This window comes from Anser brachyrhynchus (assembly GCF_964034855.1).
Source record: "Anser brachyrhynchus genome assembly, chromosome: 13".
NCBI lineage: Eukaryota > Metazoa > Chordata > Aves > Anseriformes > Anatidae > Anser > Anser brachyrhynchus.
The window spans coordinates 14,844,724-14,867,732 of record NC_137708.1 but is presented as its reverse complement, the minus strand read 5'-3'; the positions used below and the strand labels follow the sequence as shown (position 1 = coordinate 14,867,732).

General features: G+C 43.7%; 1 protein-coding gene across 8 annotated transcripts in view; it reads left to right on the top strand.

Moving 5' to 3' along the window:
- The window catches only part of KIAA1210, a 61,196-nt gene that overhangs the window by 19,652 nt on the left and 18,535 nt on the right, over positions 1 to 23,009 (top strand). For 2 of the 8 annotated variants that reach the window (XM_080553980.1, XM_080553976.1), the window contains exons 2-4: positions 12,058 to 12,134; positions 17,053 to 17,224; positions 21,549 to 21,678. In XM_080553980.1, the coding sequence (XP_080410106.1) occupies positions 12,068 to 12,134; positions 17,053 to 17,224; positions 21,549 to 21,678 (369 nt within the window). In that variant the 5' untranslated portion in view covers positions 12,058 to 12,067. Of the gene's footprint in view, positions 1 to 3,038; positions 3,152 to 3,195; positions 7,075 to 8,318; positions 8,500 to 12,057; positions 12,135 to 12,270; positions 12,332 to 17,052; positions 17,225 to 21,548; positions 21,679 to 23,009 lie in introns of those variants that run through there. The other 6 variants (XM_080553974.1, XM_080553975.1, XM_080553981.1 and 3 more) reach the window with 6 other exon arrangements.

The following is a 23,009-nucleotide window of genomic DNA, read 5'->3' as shown; positions in this document are numbered from 1 at the left end:
TCAGCACAGCACCAGTCTTAATCCACTGAAATAAAAGTTGGAGATTGCTTTCGTATTTTTCTTTAACCAGCACCTGCAATCCAAATAATCTAAAATTGTTCTTCCAGTAAGTTTGTAGCTCTTGTAGCTCATCCTTGTTGCAGGGTTTCATTGTGCTTGGTCCCAGCCCGGTGTCAGAACAATCCATCAGCTCTGGGCAGACATGATGCAGTTTTCTAAAGCCTGCAGAAGAATTTGTTAATATCTGTCTTTCAGCTTTTGATACTAGCCAAATACATAGTTATGAGCTGAAAATGTGGTTGCTTGAATAGTAAGTTTCAGTGCTGGTCAATGCAAACTGCCAATTTCCAAAGACAAATATAGTGTGTTAGAAGCTATATAAAGTATTTGGCTGAAGGCTTTGTGTGCCAGCTCAGAGCTGGTTTCGGTAACAGACTATAAGGAAATGTATTTAACTGGTCTGGAGTTAATGTGGTCACTCAAGATTTCATGGTGCCTTTCACAAGCAAGCCCAGAATTACGGACTTATTTCGGTTTGAATGTCTTTGCTATGCCAAGCTCTGTACTTCCAGTGGGATATTTCATTTCTTTCTTGTAGCCCAGAATTGTCAAAAAAAAAAATAAAAAAAAAATCTGATGTGCACTCCTGTGCTGCAAACAAGTTCAGCATCTGGGTAAAGCAGCTGGTCAAGGGATGCATCAGTATCATTTTCAACATATTTTTATTATGAGATGGAAATTACAGATGTAAAATGATATTAGGAATGTAACATCAAGCAAAATTTGTTTTCTGGATTAGGAGCTGTTGCTTTGTTGCTGTCTGTGTTTGTTGCCTGTTCGGATGAGCATCAGGAAGAGATTTTGTAGTTTGTGGGGATTGTTGTAAAGGTGTCACAGCGCTGCCTACCTGACTGATAGCCAGCCCAGCTGAGGTCTCTGTTCCCTGCACCCTTCCCTCCAGCTCCCTCACTCCAAGCCTGCTTGTTGGAGAGGCTCACAGAGGACAGCTGAGGGTGCAGACTGCACTTCCTACAGCTTTTATTTCTGCGTAGGGTCCTGTGGCCCTTTGGTAGGAGCCTTTGGTTCCCCATCGGCAGCAAGCAGCTGCTTTTGGAGCTTGGACACTAGCAAGTGACTTGGAAGCGGTTTAAAGCTCCACCGAGTGCTACTGACCGAGTGCTACTGACCAAGTGCTACTGAAGTAGCGACTTGGCACTGCGGGGAGCGGGGCACTTCCAGAGTGTTGCCTCTTCTCTGTCAGCAGCTCATTCGCCTCCCGCAGCGTCTCTCGCTTTTTGGAACTACATTGGTGCGGCGGGGTTACAGCGGGGACCGTCCGTGACGCTTGGCTCTGACATGTGCTTGTACACGGAGCTCCTTGCAGGGTGCTTGCAGCGAGGCCATCCCCATCCGTGGTGGCATCCCCGCGTGTGCCTGGGCTCAACCAGGCCGTCAGGAGGCCATGCGGCTTCCCCGGAGCTGCTGCCTGGGAGCGCTGGTGCCCACTGGCAGCAGCCTGCAACACGAGCTGGTCCCGTGGTGCTCTGGGGGATCTGTGAGCAGACAGCGAATCCTGGAGAGGTGAAATGCTTCCCACGATCGCTTTGGTATCCCAAAACACATGTGGTTACCTGCCTTTAGTGTTTTATTATTATATTAATGCTATTTCCCAATGAGGGCAAGAATCACTCATTAACAGTTTTTCAGTGGTTCATTGTATTTTTTTTTTTTTCTGGTTTATGAAAGGTGGTTCCTGCCCAGCAAAGCAAGTTCACCAGTGCAGAGAGAATCCCTGGAAGCAGACAGAGGTGGCAATACCAGGTTTCAAGAAACGGCTTGTGGGGAGTACAGGAGGCAAAGCATTGAGCTGAAGGGAGGTGCTTTTTGGAAAGTGGGGAGCTCTCCCATCCAGGGCCAAGTCAGAGAGGGTGCGCTGAGCAGAAAGGACTCCCCAGCCGTTACGATCCTTTGGGAATCTTCCAGTAGGCAGCCTGAGAGCTTGCTTCTGTATGTAGCAATGTAGAGGGCGTTTGGACATTTGGGAGTGTTTGGTCTTCAGCTCACAGGGCTTGTTCAGTGCCACGCCTGGTATTAAAAGCATACAGATTGAAGCCCTGTTTTCTTACACAACAATAATAGAGAGGGTGAGCAAAAGCAGTCAGGAGGTGGCAGAGCCATGGCACTGCAGGCAGTTATGCACAGTTGGTACAATGGTGCTGTATTATTAACCCAAAGCTCAACTATTTCTGTTTGTTGATTCATTCCATTTGACTCATCTCTGTGTGAGAAGTTCAATTGTGGCTTAATACGGCCAGTGAGTCACCCCACCTCTCCCAGTCCTCCTCCTCCTCTTCACACTTCTCTCTGGATGGTGTTTGCTTTAGCAGCCACCGGGATGCGGTGCGTTTGCTGGCTGTAGGCTGAGGAATTCCAGGCAGCCGTGTCCGTTTGGTTTCAGCACAACAGCCCTTTCCCTACCACCAAGGTACTGAGTGTCTGATGGATGAGTGCCTCTAATGCTGCCTGTCCTACTTCTTTTCCACCACAGCAGAAGCTTCTCAGCTTGGAACAATCTGCTGAATGTGATCTTCACTCTTCTGCACCATTTGCCTGCCAGTTTTTTGTCTACCTTGTTTTGCGAGATTGAGCCTCGAAAACATCTTGTCTTAATTTTGCTTTGTGTTCTCTCCTTATGCAGGGTCTTCTGCTGTTCAGGGCATCTAGCTTTGTACCCTTTTAGCCAAATGGAGAGATGAATTTATCATTTCTTCCTTGTACAGAGGTCTGGAAAGTTTAATAGCTGTGATATGAGGGCCTGGAAATGGCTTTCTAAGCTGAAATCTGGCTATGGATGCTTAAGACAAAAATATACTAGCTCCAAGCTGTGCTTCCAACGGATAACCTACCTGAACTAGCTTAGCACAGCTAGAGCTGCTTACCAGCAAACTTGGGAAACTCCAAGATGAGGCTGGCTGTGGGGAGACAGGCAAAAACCCAAGGTAATTCCAAGGCTGAATTTGTATTTTTTCTCTCCTAAGGGCTGTTGCTGTAAGAAAACAGTTGAGCACAACGTGCATTGATTCTTACCAGAAGCTCTACTCTACAGTCATCAAAGCTTGTATTTCTGAGTTCAGTCCACTGTAGTTTCAAGGTTGGTACTGTTACACATCGAGGAGTTTTAAGAAATATTTTGAATACAGCAAATATGAACAGCAGACTTTTTTTTTCCATATGTTGTTATATTAGTAATAGTTATTTGTGTTGAGGTAGCAGGTGGCCCTCCGAGGCTCCATTATGGGAGTCATTGTTTAAACAAATTAAAGCCAGTCACTTAATATCCTGCCTGATTTTGCATGCAGATGCTGAGCTGTCACTGTTCATCAGGCGTGTAACAGTCAGGATTGTGCTAACAGCTCAATGTTTCCGACACGATGTACACGAAGAAGCTGAGACCTGGGCCACACACATCCTTATGTCCTTACTCATCGTTTAACTCTGTCGTGACACCAGTGTGAGCTGCTGCGTTCGTATAGGCCTTCAGGTACCAGGGTATCCTGTGGTCTTGTGTATCCCATCACCGTGCTGTAGCACCTTTATCTGTGACACGGTTAGAGGGGACTGTAGCACTTCCAGTCGGAGCAGGGTGACTTTGGGCAGACAAAGCAGCCTGATTCTGCTTTCCAACCATGCAGCCAGAGCTAAAGCGGCATTCCAGCTTCACATTTTTGTGGTGGTTGTTTCTTTTGGCCTCAGAGTTTCAAGGATCTGGTGCTAATTAGTGAACTAAATGTTTGACTTTTATTCATGATGGATTCATTTATGCTTATTCATTCTAAGAAATATGTAATCGTGTGCTTTTGCCAGGCACAGAATCACTCATCTAACAACACAGTTCTGATCCACACGGTATTTCAGACGCGAGCGGGATGTATTTATACACTCGAGCTCAGAATTACTCTGTAGATGTATGGATGTAGTCATCGAGCTGTCTCTGTGTATGGGGGGAATACAGACCTGACAGAGGTGCAGAGGAATTGTTTGCTGATTCACTCTAGCAAATTACTTTCCATCCTCTCAGTTTAGAGAAAAGAATATTCCAGAAGTTGAAGGTTCATTGTGTTTCTTCAAAAAATGCAAATCTTTTCATTGTTTCCTTCCTTGCAGAGCTTGGGCTGTTAAGACCTTACAGAACTTCTGTCCCTGTCTGTTTTTTTTCATGACATCCTCCTGTCTGTACCCCATCTTGCTGTCCTTGGTGTCCCCCTCCTGGGATTTTCTTACGTTTTGTCCCCTCTGTTCCCTGATGCCACCACCTCCTTCAAAGCAGCCAAATGCACCTGGTGCTCCAGTGGTGCAAACCAGCGCTGGCTCAGGTGGTCTTGTTGTGGAGGGGTGTTTGTGGCTGCAGCCTTGGAGAAGTAGGATCCCTTTGTAGTGGCTGCTCATATAAAAGAAAAGCCAGTAGATAGCCTGGGGACACACGTGGCTCAGGGACTGCTTCAAGCACGTGTGACTTCCCTTGGCTCTCCCAGTTCTCCTGTGCTTCAAGACAAAGTGTGCCTTGGAAGGTGCCTAACTTGGGCTGCAGGGAATGCTGTCAGGAGGAAGGAGCAGGGACAGCAGAAGATTTCAGTGAAATCAAATGCAGGGAGACCCTCAGACTCCCCACAGAGCTCCAGAAGAGCTCCTTTTGCAAGCGTGGAAGCTGCCCCAGGCCTTCCTTTGGCTCTGGCTAAGATCAGCAGCCAAAATGGGGTCTGAATTCCAGAAACAGTGGGAGCTCACGGGGTTTAGCCAGCCAGATGCAGTTTGTTTCAACATAGGAGGGAAATGGCCTTGTTTTTATTTTCGCGTGTGTACAGCCAGTAGATGTTGCCCTGGCTAGGTCTGGGGACTTCACATGAAGAGATTTCCTGACCTTCCTGCCAAAGGCAGCCTCTGGGACCACAAAGCCTGCATTTTATTTGCTCTCTTGTATAGCCAAAAGATGGCTGGCTGTTTGTAAGAGTTTGATCCTTGGAGTGAACATTTGTGACAGTCAGCCCTGGAAATTTCTGGTAGTCCCTAGTTTTTTCGTTGTTTGTTTGTTTCTTTTTTAGTGTACTTTAAATTCTGGGGCATTAAATGGCTTTATTGATGTATCTTGGAAGCAATGTGTTCTGGGGAGTTTCATCTACCTAAAGATTTTTTTTTTTTTTTTTTTTTACTTTTTCCCATCCTTAGGCTGTTCTTTACCCCACAAAGTGAGGGATAAGAGACAGTTTTGGAAAAACAAATAAATAAGTAAGCTTCAGACATAGCTTTAAGTCCCATGTTTCAGTTCTGGCATTCAGATGGCTATTGTTTCTGCCTCATTTTCCCTGCAATATTCAGACAGCTTAATTTGTTAATTTTTTCTCCGGGCTCTTTCAGGCCTAGGATGTAATGATTCCTCGTGAACATTTTGGGGACCAGAGCAGGATTCAAATACAGGAACATGGCAGATATGCAGGCAACTCTTGTGAAAGTTTATGGTTTCTGTAATTTATCTGTAGCAGTAGCACCTGGTAGCAGAGTCAATTGGTAAGGTCCCAACGTGCTGGTCTCCCGTAGCAGAGGCAGTGCTTTGCTCGTTAAGCTTTCCAGGCATTCAACATGACCATCATGATTCCACAGGCAAAGAAACTCAGGGCTGAGTGATAAACGTTTTGGCTACTGTTGGCAGCCCTGCCATTTGCCCTGGACTCCAGTGACAGAGGCAGAGATAGTCAGCTTGACTTTTATTCTTGTTCGTGACGCCGGCTTCTTGACTCTGCTAGCGTAAAGCATGCCTGCTCTTCAGTGATAGTGGCTGGACATTTCCTGCTGCTCTGCTCGTGGAGCTGTTTCCAAAGGCAGCAGGGCTTACTGGTGTAACTCCCTAACTGCCTTTGGTTACGTCCGTGTTGATGTTAAGTGCATGTTCCCCCTCCTTCCCCAGTTCGCCAGCTGTATCCACGTCAAGTGGATCTGAGGGAGTCTCCTGCTGCTGGCAACGTGCTGGTTCCTCGTACCGTTGCTGGATGACTCTGCTGCTTCTGTTGCTTCTTGTTAGGAGGAGTGGAAGAAGATCCTCATTCCAGCTGTTTCCTGAAACTTCCCCAGTGCGGTAGTGTAAAGAATTACTACACGGGAAAAGCACTGACTTATTCCTATGCTGGTGCCAAATGGTGCAATTCAGCTGGGTCAGTTAATGTACATTCCTTTACAATAGAGGCAGTCTGGGCCCAAAACATTGGCGGAGCTCTTGTGTGTGCTTAGTTCATGACTGTGTTAGTGCCAGTCTTGATTTGAGCAAAGTTCTCTCGTGGTTCTCCTGATTTGCACAGACCAGAAAATGCACTGGAAAAATTATGCTGTAAATTACTGTCAGAGAAGGGCTGTTCAGAAGCACTTAGTTTTTGGCAAACAGGTGGCTATTCTGCTGTCTGTGCTGAAGCAGACTTGCAGTAGGGATCCCTGCACTGACAGCAGCAGCACGAGGTTATGCTAATAAGCTCTGCAGAGTAATTAGGGGCACGAGGGCATGCCCGAGACAGGTCAGTGTCTGGTGTGGGTTCCAGCCATTGCAGAGTGGGGCTGCTCGGACTTCAGCTGGGCATCCCGAGCTTCATACAAACCAGCACTGCTCAGCTGTACCTGCCCCAGCTTTGAGCTCACACAGGTCCACGTACATACGCTGCAGAGTGCATTTCCACTCTGTTTTCACCAGTAGCTTACAAATATTTTTTGTCTCATTTGCCCTTCCCCCTTCTTATCCTTTTGGCTTCTCACACAATTACAGACTGAGCCCGTGTGACTGTATGAAAGGCATTTCCTCCTGCTCCTTTTTTATTTTTTTAACTCAGCTTCAGTCCACCAGCTGCTTTCCATTAGTGTTACACACACACTCACTGGGAGGGCAGCACATAATGCACTGCTGAATAGCAGAAATCCTTCAGAAGCGGTCAGACAGAGGCTTCTCAAAGCAAACCATAGGTAAAAAGAGTTCAGCACACTGGAACCTGTCTTCTGGCAAGCTTTCCCTGTGAAGCCCAGGTCTGGGGACCGAGCACGGTGAGGGGGTGTTGTCTGAATGCAAAGTGTGAAAGCTGGCTGTAGATCTCTTTATGTGAAAGGTTGTTTGCTCTGGATATCTCTTCAAGGGTAGCAGCTGAGTGTTTTCTGATGCTGCGGGGATTTATGACCCCTACTTGTTCCTGGGAGAGCATTTTTATTGATACTAAATACTGACAGGATGCTTATCTAGGCTTTCTGATTTGTGATCCTTTGAAAATGGCCTTAAACTTTCCTAAGCTCTTCTTTCCTTAGAAATGACAGAATCAGTACTCATTAACTTTGTAAACATCTTCCCCACCCCTCCCTGTTATCAGTGGAGGTGGCAGCAAGAGGCCGCACGTAAGCTGCTGTTTGTGTCATTCTGCTATGCCTGCTTAAAACAGCCACTGTTGTGCTAGGCTCAGACCAGCAAGGGTCTGGCAAAAACATCCAGCTGGTCAAAACTGGGGGCAGTTTGTCCTAGAAACTCTAAAAAAAAGTTCAGGGGGATCAGCTGTGCGAGGTCAGGTCCCAGTCCCACTGTCGTGTTGGGCAGGACCCCGGTTGGTTGTGGGATCCCATGCCATTCAGCCTGTTCCCTGAACAGGGACCCTGAAGAGCGGATTGCTCAGCTCTTTGCACAGAGAGCGACGGGAGCTTTGTTTGTGGAGTTGGTGATGGGCTCAAGGGACGTGAAAATTGAATAGAAACCTCGCTGGCTCTGCTGTTGCGTTGTGATTGACTCTGAGAGTCTGTTCAGTGGGGTTGCAGAGGGTAAACCGAAGACAATTTTGCTTCCCTTACTGTCAGTGGGTTGCCAAGTCCTTGGCTAGCCCGTAGCGTTCCCAGAGAGGAAGCAATCAAGCCCATTTTGTCAGAACAAAGTCCTCCAACTGCCTTAATAAGACAGAGTAACAATTTAACCTGTCACCTTCAGCTGAAGAACTTAATGTGAATACTAAACCATCCTGCATCCTGTGCTTTTATGAAGCTCTGTGCTCAGGACAGATGTGGGGGGCTTTTCCTGAGGTCCTGCTGCAGCTTCAGGTGTGTTGGGGATGCTGGCTGTGGGCTGGTAGCCTGCAGGACAGGTGAGGGGTGTGCATTTCGTGGTGCTGACCCGTCTTGCTGTGCAAAGCGTGTGTCCAGAAATTTGAGCACAAGCTTGTTTTTTGTAGCCTGGAGGAAATCGGTCTTTAAAAACTCCAGGCTGAAATGTCACCCCTTTCTCATGGCCGCTTCTCGTTGTCTGTCTCCTTTAGGGTGTGAAGATACTGAATGAATGCAGCGCCTGGTGGTATTGAGTCCTTATTTTCTCAAGCCTTTATTTGTTCGGAAGGAGGCTATTCAGGGGTCAGCATCTCCTTTGATCTCTCTCATAAGGCCTTCCAGAAGGCTTGTGCAGAGGCATGGGACTGAACTGAAGAAACACCAGAAGCTGGGGTAGGAGCCTGCTAGTTGTGCGGTCTCCATCTCTTTGGTCTGATGCAGGGACAGCAAGGAGGCTGTGTCTCTTTTGTGAGGCTGAACAGAAAGCATGTCTGTTTGTCTTGGGCCTTTGTCAAATGTGGGAAACTTGAGTCCTGTACAATGTTAACTTCCCCGCAGTCCTTAAATACCCAAACCAAGGAGGGAAGGGAGTTGTCTTTGCTGTTAGCATGTTTCCCCCCATGTGATACACTTATTCAGATAATGTACTTAGCTGGGAAAAGGGAATGGTCAGACATTCCCTTTGCATTTCTTCTGCCCAGCCACTGCCTTCCTGTAGAGCACTCCAAATATCTGTCCAGCTGCCCCAGACTGTAAGAGAGAGACAAGGCTATTTCTCCTGTTGCTGAAGAGTGTTTTCTCTTAGGACTTAAGAGCTCTCCTAATGAGCTGAAGAGCTCCAGGTGAACGTAACACAGTAGGGTTATTAATGGCAATGGTGTATGGGTAGTAGGGAGCCCAGATCTAGACTATAAACCACATCAGTGTAGCAGTGATTGCTAACTAGGTCCTGTTGCCTGCTTTGAACGTAAGGAAAGCCTTAAACTGTGGGAGCTCCATGCCTTTAAAATACACATATGCCTTCAAAATGCTTGACAGCTCCATCACTGCTCTGCTGTGACTGCTGCCACTGAGGAGAGAGCCTGCTTTGTCCCTCGGTGTGCGCCTTCTCCCAGCTGTCCTCTAGCATCTCCTGCCATGCTGAGCCTCGGAAATGCTGCTCCAAAAGGCCACTTATTTCATCTGATCCTTTATCACTAAAAATCTATGTGCATACAGCATCTGTTTAAAACTTTGTCTCGTGGTGTAGTGCTCCAGGGGAGCTTGCGGGGTGCACGTGGTGAGTACAGCTGACTGAGCTGGGTGTGCGGTATCGATACATCCTGACCACGTGCAGCGCTGCGTCTGTCAGCTGTCATTAAGTGCTGGAAGTGGTGGATGTCTGGGGGTTCGATCCGTTAATGTCTGTGCACTCACATGTGTTCATATTGATGAGGTTTTTGTCCTCATTCTCTCTGCTACATTAATCCTCAGGCTAGGGTTTTGTGCCCACAACTTTTGCTAGCTTTTGTCTTGTAAAATAAAGCAGAGTACCACAAGAATTTGAAGCCTAAATGTTATCTAAATGCTAACTTTCCTTCAGGTACATCATCAGGCTTTTAATGATGGAATTTACACTTTGCTGTAAACATTTTTTTCTTGTTCTTTCAATGCTTGTTAACTTAGAGCTTTAGGTCCTAAATGGGGGCACGATTGCAGACTCGTGATGCACCCTTGCAATTGACACTTGACCTCCATATGCCCCAGAGAACTCAGCTATAAAATTGAGTTAATGCAGGAGCTGATTTGACTGTAAAGAGACTGCCTCGGAGCTGAACTGCTCTGCAATTGTAGTTCTACTTGTATAAGAGATACACCAAATGGAAATAAATGCTTGTTGTAATAAACACAGCAGTCAAAGGATCTCCAAGGACTGGAGGGATTCTGAGTGAGCAGCTGAGATGATGGAGTAATTTAAATAAATGGAGAGCCAGCAAAAACAAAGCTGGATCTGAAATCAACGTTTTGCCCTGCTTTCATTTTATTGAAGGTGAGCAAAGCAAAAGATAGAGGTGTAAATGAGCCAAAAGTCAGTCCCACTCACAGTTTGGGAAAATAAGCACAAGTCTGGGGACTTGCCAGTTTGTCCTTGTAAATGTGCTGAGCGCTTTCTTAATGTTTTATTTCAAATGCATTTCCCTTTCCCTAAGGATAAATATAACAATATGCATTGTGTATAAAGTTGAGGGGAAAAAATGGGTCCGCATTTCTTCTTAATACAGAGAATCTATGAGAAAGTCTGCTGATGACCACTTTAATCAAAATTTGGAGGCAATGCAGACATTTCCATGGATAATTGATGAGACCTAGATGGAAAAAGGAGAAATGTTGAATGCTTATGACCATCCAAAAGGGAAAATCTTAAAAGTTACTTTTTGTTGCTTCTGCATATTGTCTAACAATTGTTTCAAAACCAATTGTTTCAAACCTCTGTGCATCTTATTTAGCAAAGGCACAACCAGTCCTTTTCCCTGCAATGACTTTTTCATTGTCTTTTTTGCAAGGTGAGATGAGATTGTTTGGAAGTACAGTGTGTTAATGCACTCCTGTGTCCACTGCCTCCAGATGAGTTAAACCAGAAGAAAACCGCAGTCTGTCTGCTCTGTTTCTACCTAGAGGTCAGCAGCATGGCAGCAGGTAGTACAGGGCATGCTTCCTCTGTCTGCTTTTTTTTTTTCAGGAGCCCTGCCTTTTTGCTTCATAGCCTGCTGCCTTTTTTTTTTTTTTTTTTTTTTTGACAGTCCCATTGCCTCTGCACACCTTCTCTTTTAAGGTTATCTGAGGACTTGGGCTGTCCATGGACTCAGGGCAGTACTGGTGCTCTTCACCATAACGGATTATAGGTGTGGCTGATACAGAAGAAATACAAGAGTTTGCTGACTGGCCAAATAGGCACCTAAGTTACGTAACTTAGCAGTATTGTACCACTTGAGGTGGAAAATAGACCCTGTCTGTGCAGAAAAGGGGGCAGGATTTGTTTGTGGGGGTATTTTCATTTGTTTGTGAAGATTTCTTACTCTTTAAGACCTGACACAGCATATTGGAACTGCTAACTATGTAAATGTATCACTTGGATATCTCCTCTAACAAAGGACAGTATTTATGAGCTGCCTTGCTAAACTGTCACGTTTCCATTGTTGCTTGACATTTGTACTGTAACTCTTGCGGTCTGCTGCCTAATCCCTTTGTTTCTGACAGACACCCACTTAGGAGCCTTGGAAAATACAAAGTGGAGCCAGTTAGCATTGAATGATCTTAAAACTAGACTGAACTTTTGTTTTCATCGGGGAGGAAGATGATGCCATCAGCTAATGTGGTTGATCAATAGCCCTGCTTGCGATAAGGTTTCAAAGCTTGTGGCTAAAAGCTGATTGCACTGGAACCAAAATAAATTTGATCTATTGGTTTCCACAAATGCAGCATAGCCCAGAATGATGGTTCAGTGCTGGTGCTTAACTAATTTTAATAATGCTGACAGGCTAGCCTGGTGCTTGCTGTAAGGACATTGTAATACATGAACCCTCGGCAGCAGAGCTCTTTTTTAGAATGTTTTTTACAGCAGCATGGAGCTGTCAGTCTGTAGCAAAGAGTGTGCATAAAGATTCATTATTCTGAGGCTGGGAAGCATTACAGTCCTTGCTGGTCACATTTTCATTTAATACAGATTTTGATCCTGGATTCCTAAAAAGAGAGATGTACTGGCACGAAGTAAGACTGGTTTATTAGTTTTGGCTGGAGAATTAAGTGTCACTGAAAAATGTGGAAAAGTTCTGTGGCTCAGGTGCAAAACAAGTGTGTGAGGCTCTGTTTGTGATGAGCATTTGGGAACTCAGTTTCCCAGCTGCAGGGTGGGATCGTAATATTCTGAGAAGGTGGACTAAAATTTAACCAATGCTTTCATCTCTATTTCAGTAACTATATCATGGCTACGGGGCCAACAGACGTCATACAGTCACCTGAAACAGGAGAGACTGTTGAAGAGTGCGCAGGTAAGCAGCAGTTCTCCAAATGTGGAGCTGATTTGGAAGTCAAGGTTTATTTTTTTCAAGTTGGAGGAAACGTCTCTGGTGACTTGTTTTGCAGTTTTTTTTTTTTTGTTTTTTTTTTTCTGTGTGGCTTTGTCAGCTGGCAATATTATGGAAAGGACCTTTAATGTGCAGTACTGGAGGATCATAATGTGATGGAGGTTAGTATTTTCTGAATCTGCCTTGGATTTTCAAAAAAACAGGACATAAGAGCTTGAATAGCTGCTTGTCGTGCCTGCTTTGGTGGATGCCACGGAGCTGGGGGCTGAGCATGTTAGCCAACTGTTGTATTAGCCTCTGCCTGTGGGAGCTGCGAGTGCCCCTACTGCAGCTTTATTCTCTGCTTCTGGCCACAGACAACCATTTGTTACTTACTCTTTCATCTAGTGGCATGGGCTGATGCAAACAGCCATGAGGGAATGGAATAATAGACAAGAAAGGAAAATATGTTACTTATGCCAGAGTTGTGTTAATTAAAGCAAATCCCTTTTGCAGGCGTTCAGCCTTTTCTTGAGGAGCTAAGCAAGTATGAAGAATACCACAATAGCTGAAGCATTTCAGAAGTGGCTGTCATACCAGTTGATTTTTTTTTGGCTAATGTTTCACAGTCATCTTCAATGTTTCAGTGTTTCAAAGACCAGCTCCCTTTTTCCTTTAGAAATAGATTTGCCACCACCAGAATACTGGTACAAGAGAGAATCAAATGGCAAAGCAGCTCTTAGTTGAACCCTGCGTGACAGATGGACAGTGGTGAAGGAAGGGGTGATGGATGCCCAGTGGCGGCTGGTTTCCTGAATTTATAACCTAGTTGATGACATTGTCCAGTGCTACTTGTGACACGCTGGTGACCTTGTGTGAAACCCCCAAGTGCACCTTTTGTGCTCAGGTTTGGAGAATGTTCAGAAAATGGATCAAATTCTGACCCTGCAGACAAGGAAGGCAGGAGATGACTTGCTGACTGAAGTGTTGGCTCTAAAAAGACCAGGAATATTTCTGTCTCTAACTGGTTCTAACTGAACCAAACTTTTAAGAAGTTAAAAGCTGCACTATTACTGAGATATTCAAGAAACACTTGACCAGACCTGGAAAAACCTATCTTGTTTTGCTGTTCTTGTTGTTTTAATTTTTGGAAGTTCCTTTGTTTATTTCCCATGTAAGGTAGGATTGCATCACCTATAACTCTTTTTAGTGGCTTATAACGGAAAGGCTTTAGGAGGCTAAAATTCCCACTCTTCACAATCTAGTCAATTAGATTAATTTCTTGGGGGTTATGTTATTGTCTGATTAGTTGTAGAGTTTCCAGTGCACGCTGTTTCTTCTTAGTGGTAGTGACAAAGTAATTGTCCAAAAACTCTCAGTGCCCAGTGCTAGTTTTGCTATATATCACAATTTTATTGCCTGTCTGGCAGCCTTGAGTATTTTTTTATGAAGCTAGAATCATGGTGTTTTTTTGAGAATCTTGTCTCTGTGTGTGAGTGTGTGTGTTTTATCCTGTATTTTTATTCATGAAAATAGCTAGTTTTTGGAGCTGAAGAAAAAAATGGAAGTACCTCCTGAGTGCACCTTAGAAGACAGAGAGCACAGAATATCCCTAAATGAACCATTTGATTTAAATATTCTAAATGAGCTTCTAAATCAGATATTCCCTCCGCTTTTTACAGTCTCAAATTTGCACTGGTAGAAGTATCTTTCTCTCTTCTATATTATAGGGAAGAGCTATACAGTGAGCAAAAAGAGTGTTAATTCTCTCAGTGTACAGGTGAAACCATGAAATAGGCAATATACAAACAGTAAAAAATATAGAATAAATAAACTTTGCGGAAAAAACAAATGCTTATTTCTGCTCCTTTTCTCTTATAATGGGCTAAATTGTTAGAGTTCATTTTGGGGAGGACTTTTGCTTTTTAGGGCAGTTGCCTTTAAATTTAATATTTTGTTTTTAATGTCTTAATTGAATATTGGCAACTTGTAAGCATATAAAAATCAAGAATCATTATTCGTCAGTGGGTGAATGGGGAATAGGCAGTTGTCTGAGCTTGGATTTTCTCTCCTTGTTTTGACTAGGTTTTTGTTATGCAACAGCTTTTTTTCATTTTAAGTCATAAGGTCCTCTTGCACATTATTCAATAAGTTGAATTATCATAGAGCGCCAATTTAAGGATATGTTGGGCTACTTCACAGTGCACTGAAATGTAGACACCTCTAAATGAAACGTGTCATCCCTTTACCAGCGTGCAGAACCAGCAGCACAAAGTGCTTCAGTTTTCAGCAGGAAACTGATTTGAACACCATCTTTCTGAGCTGTGCCTTTACTGTCAAATGCTCCGACGCAGAGCAGCCCCACAGTTTCCATCTACATGCAGCACAAAGTGTCTAGGGGTGATTTTATCTTCTTTGCGTAATAACATGGCAAGTGCCCATCTTCTGGAGCTGCAGGGCAACGGAGTGTTTCTCATTCATCTGGAAGAGCTGAAGGCATGCAGCTGAGCAGAGCGCAGCTGAAGGGGAATTATTGCTGGAGGGGATGTGCCCCGCACATCAGAAATAAATCAGAGGCTAGAGAAGGTACTGAAGTAACAGAGGACTCCGTTCACAACGATACCCAAGTATTGTCCCATGCCAGCTGAGGTTTACTAATTGGCAGTGCTTGTGAACCTTTTCCATAGGCTCCATTCTAAAGTTAGCACCACTTCTGATCTAAACAAGTATTTGGAGTGTTCTCCCTGGCAGTGTTCTCCTTTGTGGAAGGACTTGTGTCTTTTTTTCTTAGTTGTCCTTAGGACCACTCTTTTTTTTTTGTTGGTTGTGGATTGTTTTTTGTTTTTTTTTTTGAACATTCTCCTGGTTCTGGAAATACTAGTGTCTAATTATGCTCATCAGCAATACTTCCACTAGAATCAAACTTACTTATTGTCATTAACAGCTGTCCGCTGTATCTGACAATGTCCTTATTTTTCATTTAGACTGCCTTTAAGTTGCAAAGCTCTCTGCACGCAGCAGAGATGCCATTTTGTTCTTTGAGTCACTGGAGTGCGCTAGCAGACATTGATGGATTGATAATTTTGGGGTGCTGTTTTGTTTTAATCTTCCATTTTGCTAACCTAAAATAAACCAGTTCTGCTTTGTCAAGTTTGCTAGGAGATTGCCATATAAGTTGTCTAGCTACTGATGTGAATGGTAGTAATGGTAGAGAGGCATTTCTAAAGACTTTCTAAAGTCTTAGTCAACACACTTTTTTTCGTTGGGAGGCACTCTGCTCTTCTGATTGCTGTGTGACCTGTCTTTCCGTACCATCTCCTGCTCTGGCCCAGTGTGAAACTCATTGAGCCCCATGGCAGAGTCTTAACAACTCTAAAAGCTTTGGGCTCAGCTCTGGCATCCAAGGGAGGCAATTTATCCTTTGTTTTCTGAGACTACATCATTCACTTACTGCCTGATACACAGCTTTTTGAGATCTTCTGCTGATAAACCCTCCATAGGAGCACCACATCTCGTTGTTATTTAGGTGAGTGGAAATCCAATGATTGTTTTACACTATATTATTGGAAAGATAGCTTGGTCCCAGTGACAGCCCAAATCACTGGAAAAGCAAAGTGCAGGTCTTCCTTGGCAGCTACCACTCTGCAGAGAGTTGCCATTTCGTCAGGCTGTGCCGGTCGGTGTAGCAGCATCCTTGTACGTCCTGATGCGTGCTGCTGACACTGGTCTCGAGAGCTGGGAGGAGACAGGGTGAGCAGGTCTCAGTGTCATTGTTTACTTCTCAAAGTGCCCACTGTCTGATGCACGATGCAGCTGTGCGGTGGCACAGTTTCAGCCCAGATAAGGCTTGTTGGCAGAAATCCCTATGCACACAGGGCACACGTTGAGGCAGAGCATTGCCGACTAAATCATTGCTGGGAGAAGACAATAACTGTGTGGAAAGAATGCCTTGCTTATTAAGGAATCCTCCAGCTGTGAGCATTTATTATGCCAACTGCTGTAAAGTATTAATTGAACAATGAATTTGGCTCTGATATGCAGTGATGTTATTGCTCTGCATATGTATTTAAGTCAGTCCCGGGGGTCAGTACAATAGCTTGGCCCAAACCACCCCAAAATGACCCCTCAATGTCAGTGACAAAACACAGCTCTTGTGTGCTGAAAGAAAATATAAATAAGAATGCTAAAGTATCTAAGGCTATTAAAAATGAAAGAAGTCAATTATGTTTCTTACGGTCTATTCTGTTTTTGTATTTCTTTTCATTTGGACAATGGAAAATGTGAAGTCAGCTTAGCAGTTTTCTAATCATGTTCTTAGGGTTGCTATGTTTGGGGGTTTCATGTTCTGCAGGGGAATGTCTTAATTTAAGCTTGCTCCATTGACCTTGGAGGAGTTGTTGATTTTAATTTGGGGCACTAATTTAGTGTGGAAACGGATCTTTTGGTTTTAGGGTTTATAGATTCCTTTGCCAGTTTTAATCTTTTTGTTTCCTTACAACCCTGAATAAAGAAAAAGCAGAAATAAACCAAGTTAAATGAAACAACATTTAAAGACTTTAAAATGTTAATTGTTTTACTGAAAAAATATTAAGTGTGATTTGCATGACCATTTTTCAGTTGTGATACATTCTCTGTGTATTTTTTCTAAACTGGAACCTAAGTAGGCACCACCATTGTTAGCTTAATGCCAGTGTTGCTTTGTAGGCAGCACATCTAAGAACTGCGGCTTCACCTTTCACTGGATTCCAGCACTGAATTATTTACAAGGCAGCTGACTAAAACTCAATGGGCTGCTCCTGCTTGTGGCTGTCCATAGGCTTCCTTCAAAATTTAAGAGGAAAACATTCTCCAAGCTAAGCAACACCTCCAACTTCCATAAATTTTCATTTTTGTCTTGTTGCAGGAAAGAAAAAATCCAAATTTCAGACTTTCAAGAACTTCTTTGCCAAGAAGAAAAGGAAAGAGCCTTCACCTCCCAGGGGGGAGAGTAATTTAAAACCTAGCCAGTCCAGCAGCGATGTCAGCATCTCTGTGCTCGACGAGGCTAATGCACTTCATTCACCGAAGGAGGCTGGGTAAGCTGGCGGGGAAGGAAAATAAATAAATAAGAGCAGACCTCTTGCTGCAATGGGATGAAAGCACGGGCTGGCCCCTTAGGAGCAACCTCTGTCCAAGTTTGTGCAAAACAAGCCCTAATGCTGATGAAGGAATTCCAGGAATTTCCTCTTTCTTTGCTATGTGCTTCCAAAGCCATGGTGGAGAGGAGGGGGAGGGCAGCCAGGGGCAGGGGTGATCCAACCTCCTCGTCTGTAAAACTGCAGATAGCCCAGATTGTTTTGATTGGTTTTAGCTTTTGAAATCTGTCCTGGAACATCTGATCAGCAGCAGCTTTACAAGGAAGGACGATGGAGTACTGCTAGTATGGGGAATAAATGTAAAGTTGAGTTGCTGTTTTTTAGCATAAATGGTGCTCTCTGTTATGGTTTGTGATGTGTTCTCAGAATGAGATTTCTGCTTAGTTTAACTTTTATGCTGCCATTTCTGTACAGAGAACTACAGAAGGCCTGGAGTTTTGTGTCAGCCGCCCTGAAGGGCTGAGCACAAGTGAGGTTTGTCAGTCCTCAAGGTGTGTGCAGAACAATTCTCAGGTCCCTGAATGTGTCATTTCATAAAACGTGTCCTTTTTTCAGTTAGTGTAATAGAAACTATTCTGTATCTAGGCTGGGACAACCCTCTGAACATACTTGTCTCTCACCAGGGGTGTCATGGATTAGTATCTGGCAGCCTGTAATCTGGCTGCTTTCCAGCCTTCCCCACCTCCCCCGTTAGCTGCTGAGGCTCCTCTTTGGTGTACCTTAGGCCTTGGGTTGTGGAGCTACAGACTAACCTAATGTGATGGTACAATGGCCACATCCCACAGTTTGCAGGGTGTTGTTGGAGGGGACATTGGACACTGGCAGAGGTCACGAGTGGGTGACTAGATGCTGAAATCACCGTTGCTGCTAAATGCAGTGTATCATCAATGATACACTAATGACCTTAGGTGCAGCTGGACACTACTGGTTTCTTCTGGTGGAGCAACTTGTAGGTGTTACTTTCTCATGGGTACTTGTGCCTCCCTGCCCCACCCTTCCTCACTCTCTCTGTTATACCACAGCATCATAAAAATGATTTGGGTTTAAGGAAAAAATAATCTCTTCATTTTGTTTGTTAGCATAACAGCAGCAAAAAAAGTGACCACACAACCAGTCCCTAGGGTAAGGGGAATTATAGTGACTCAGCTAACCCAGTCCAAAAGGCTTAGAAATGGCTGAGCTTGCTCTGAGAGCTCATAGAGGGGCCTGGCTTAAAATCAGCTGTCAGATCCAGAGGCTGTGTGTCTGAGAACTCTTTTGTCTTTCCCTTAACCAAGTACTTCAAGTCCAACTGCTGTTTACCTCAGCACTATCCTCCAGTGATTTAAAACTGTTTTTTAAGACCAGAGATCAGGAAGTGAGTAAAACCCCTCTGATTTTTCCCTTAGAGATAGGATTGGATGGACAATGTAAAAAAATGAGAGGGTATGTTTGTGCTATTTGAAAACCCTGTCATGTCCAGGCTCTGCATGGTATGAGCACACGTTGTAGATACCAAGGGAGACTGAACAGCCTAATCCTTTGGAAGACCTGATCCTGAAAGCCAGTGGAAATACAGATTTGAAGGGTTTATAGTCAGGCCCTGCGCTTTGCAATTCCTGGCATACAGAATACCAAAGGCAATCCTAAAACAATGCTGCTGTCTGTTTGTTCTTGAGGCAGAAGCACTTGTTTTATTTTATTCCTTCTTCTTTTCTTCTTTTTTTTTAATCATGTAATTTTTTTTAAGATCTAATTTTTTTAATACTAACCAGAGACCAAACCCCCAGGTGTGCCAAATGTTTCTTGCAGAAGCCAAAGGGATGTGCTCAGATGTCATGGTGCTGCAAGGAATCAATGGGGTTGGTCATCTGTGAAGGACGAGGGAGCATTACGTGCCACTGCCTCTTTGTCTTCTGAGAGGCGCGAGTTTTGAATGCAAATGGAAAAACTTCCTTGATGGCAAGGTTAAAGCACGTTGTGTTGAGAGTTCCATCATTTCCTCAAGCATAGCAGCTTGAGGGGTGCTGCATTTGAACTCAGTGAACCTTTGTATGGGGAAATCAGCACTGGAAATATGGGAGCTAAAACATCTGGGTGTTTAGCTAACAGTGCATCTTAAACATCAGTGCAAATATAAATACACTGCCTGGAATTACACATGAATGTATGTTTGCACATAAAATACTCATCTGTACTAAAGCTGCAGTTAATTCTATATTTAATCCAATGCTCTTTTTGCCACTGCCAGGCAGAAATACAGTAATTCTCTTGCAAATGCAAATAGAATCATCTAGGCTGGAAAAAACCTTCAATATCATCAAGTTCAACCATCATGATGTATATGTAGAGAGAAAAAGAAAGGAAGAAAGAATGAAAGAAAGAAACAGGTCTTGTACTGACAGACTCAGGAACAAGGAAACCTCTGCTTTTATTACTAAACGAAGTAAAAGAAATGAGGAAATCCCTGATGAAAAAGATCAATACATGCTAATGCATGTACATTCCATGCAATAAGTAAAAGAAAATATATCAGCTAATAATGAATGTACATTACAGTAAATAAAAGCTCTGTGACACTGGCTTTCTGAATGCAGCAAAATTATTATGTCCTGCCTGTGTACAGTGTATTTAATGCTGAAAATGACTGAATGCAGCAAAATTATTGTCTTGCCTATGTAGAGTGTCTTTCATGCTGAAAATGGCTCCGTAAAATCTAACATAAAGAAACGTGTGATGGCTTTATTCAATTTAATGATGAACTAAGAGAAGGGCTTACTGGTGCGTAGAACTGCTGTCTTATAAATTATCACAGACACTGACTAGTACATATTGTGAGAGAAAGCATGAACTCTGACTTGAGCTGTGATAGAAAGAGCTCAGGCTGTCCTGAACACAACACAGACATAGAGAAAAACTATTTTGCCCTGCTGTGAGACTTGGCATAACTGTTTGCAGGATGCAGGAGGAAAAAGTTGGGTTTTTTTATTGTTATTGTAACTTGTGTTTTTTATTTTTATTTATTATTTTTTTTTTTAATATGGCATATTTGCATTATCAAAGTTAACTGTCTTTCAGGGCTTTCTTCTAAATTAAAGAGAGAGTCTGGGGCTAGGCAAATAAGAACCCCCTTCTGTTTGGTTTCCTTGCAGAAGGCTGTTAAACTTACTGGATTTTCTTTATTGTCAAGTTTTGTTTCTAATCGTCTTCTGTTACCCTGAGTGAAACTTTCAGAAGCAGTGGGCGTAACCTGCAAGGCAGCGGAGCCAAAGAATCCTTGTAATTTGGAGGTTATGAGGCTGGCAGCCAACAACACGAGTATTCTGTTGTTTCCCAGTTAAGTGCCAGAATGTAATCCTGAGAGAGGCCATACTTGTGGTCTTTTGGACAAACTAATGTACAGACAGTGCGCCTACGCTTGCGGAACTCGGTGACTAAAAGATTTGGAGCCTTCCTTGTCATGCTACCCAAGTGCAAAACATGCCCTGCACAGCCTAGCAGAAAAACCCCAATCAATCTCAGTTGATTATAACTCAATTAACAGATGTAGTTGGAACTCATCTGTGCTTCACTGGGCTGACCACCCAGTGAACATAGAAGCAGGGCAGTAATATCTTACCTGGCTACTCTAATTTGGCCATGGCTACGTAACTATAGCCTTAGACACTTGGCCCATCTATATTTTGGTATGTGTTTGGGATTTGGTGGTGTTCATGATACAGGTGAATGGAACTATATTTATTGTTGGACCCAAGAAGATATTAATCAAGCTTGCTAATGTAGTGGAATTACATTTTCTGGGGGCATTTGCAAGAATGGACGAAACAATATGGTCTTTGGCAGGTGTGACAACACAAGGCTGCAGAGATTGCATCTGGAATGTCTCAAAGCTGGACCCATTCCCACCAAAAGAGGGCACGGGACTTCTGTGGCCCTCCACTGTATTGTAGGCTTCCCTGGGTGTTGGAAGTGTCCAATTACATGTTGGCAACACCTAATTACCTTGGGCTCTCTTTCTAGCCCACAGAGACTGGGACACATGTTCAATACAGTTACTGCTTACATCCTACAATAGACACTTTCGTTCAATCAGCTTTCTAAAATGTTCTTCCTCCTCCCTTCTGAGTGTAGAAGGAGCTAGCAGTGACTACTTCAGACAGCTAACGTGCAGAAATCTGAAGTGGGATGCATCCCACCCTGGTCTCTTTATGATCACCATGGTGATGTGGCGCAAAGAAGTCTCAGAGCTATATGCAGTGCAATGACCACTCTTCCTCCCTTCCAGGCCCAAAGGAAGCATGGGAAACAAAGCCTTGTCGCATGACAGTGTCTTCATTTTTGAATCTGTACCAGGAGGTGTGGCCGGGGACGTGTCATCTCAGGAAAACATACCTGGAAGAGTGAAAACTTTGCAGGTGAGAACATCATGCCCTCATTTGTGGTGCTGTTTTGTATTAGCTGTCTCCTAGGAAACTCTCTTATGCCTCTGCTGTGCATCGTAAGACTTTGTTGACTTCAGTATCCAAAGCCAAACAGAATGACTGCTTTTGGATCGTCTCTACCTCTTGGAAGTTGCTTCTTTGAGCAGTTTTGGTACTTTAGGCCTTGCCCAGGTCCCATAATGTGCAACTGAGATGTTTCCAAGAGTCTGTGAGCTGGATCTTTCCTTAATGAGCATGTCCTCTTCCAATGGGATTCCTATTCTTTACTTCATAGCTACTGTTTTTGGATTAAGGCTATTTATACTGCAGAGTGCCCCTTACACTGTTATTTGTTATAAAGGCATTTCTTTTTTGAACATCTAGCTGTGATGTTTTCACAGAACATGCTAGCACCAGGGGCTGTGTAAGTGTGTGTGATGATGGATAAGTCGGGGCATTCTTAGTGACAGCTTTATTTATATCATTATTCTTCAGCTCTCTGCCAGCAAAGGATAGTGTATTCTGCTAGGTCATTTCCTTCTTCCAAGGCACATACCGAACCCTCCTTGACAGCTCCCTTATCAACTGTTGGTTTTATTAATTGCATTCAAATAACTGCCCAGCTTAGAGCACTGAGATAAAAGTTTAAGGTTTTTCCAGAGACTGAAAACAAACTCTTGATAAAAGGCAGCCAAAGGCCATTGAAATTCTTCCTTTGCCCTGTGTGAGCTTCATGTTGCAAAACACAATTGCATCACATATTAAGTAACAGAGGATGCACAGAGGGACTTGTTCATCCATAAGGAGGCAAAATAAGCCAACCTTCAATTCAGGGTATTTTTTGCATAACAATAGGAGAGGCAGGAGAAGTCGTGTTTATATATGACAGAACTTCATCAAGGGGAAAAAAAGCTCTTTTCATGCTAGCTCCAGCCCACTGTGCCCTCTCTTCATCCATGCATCATCCTGCATGGTGACTTAATACTGCCAGCACTATTTTCGTAGCCATAAAGGACAATCTGTTTCTGTGAGCTTGACACTTGTCAGACTAAAAGCCAAGCACTAACAAAAGCTGATATTTTCTTAGCAATGTAGACTTCTACCAGTAGAAGACAGACTGTAAATTCAAAGTTTCTTACCGTAACACTTTGCTGTCTACATCTAATGAATTTAATAAATCAAAGATGGGAAGTTATGAAAAGAGGAGAGCAGAATTGACTTTCTGTGTTTTCTTCCGCATGAAGTGGACAGATTTGTTGTATGTCTTACTTGTTTTGCCCATGTATTGCAATCTTTGTGCAGTTTGTCTTCAGTCCTCCTTTTGC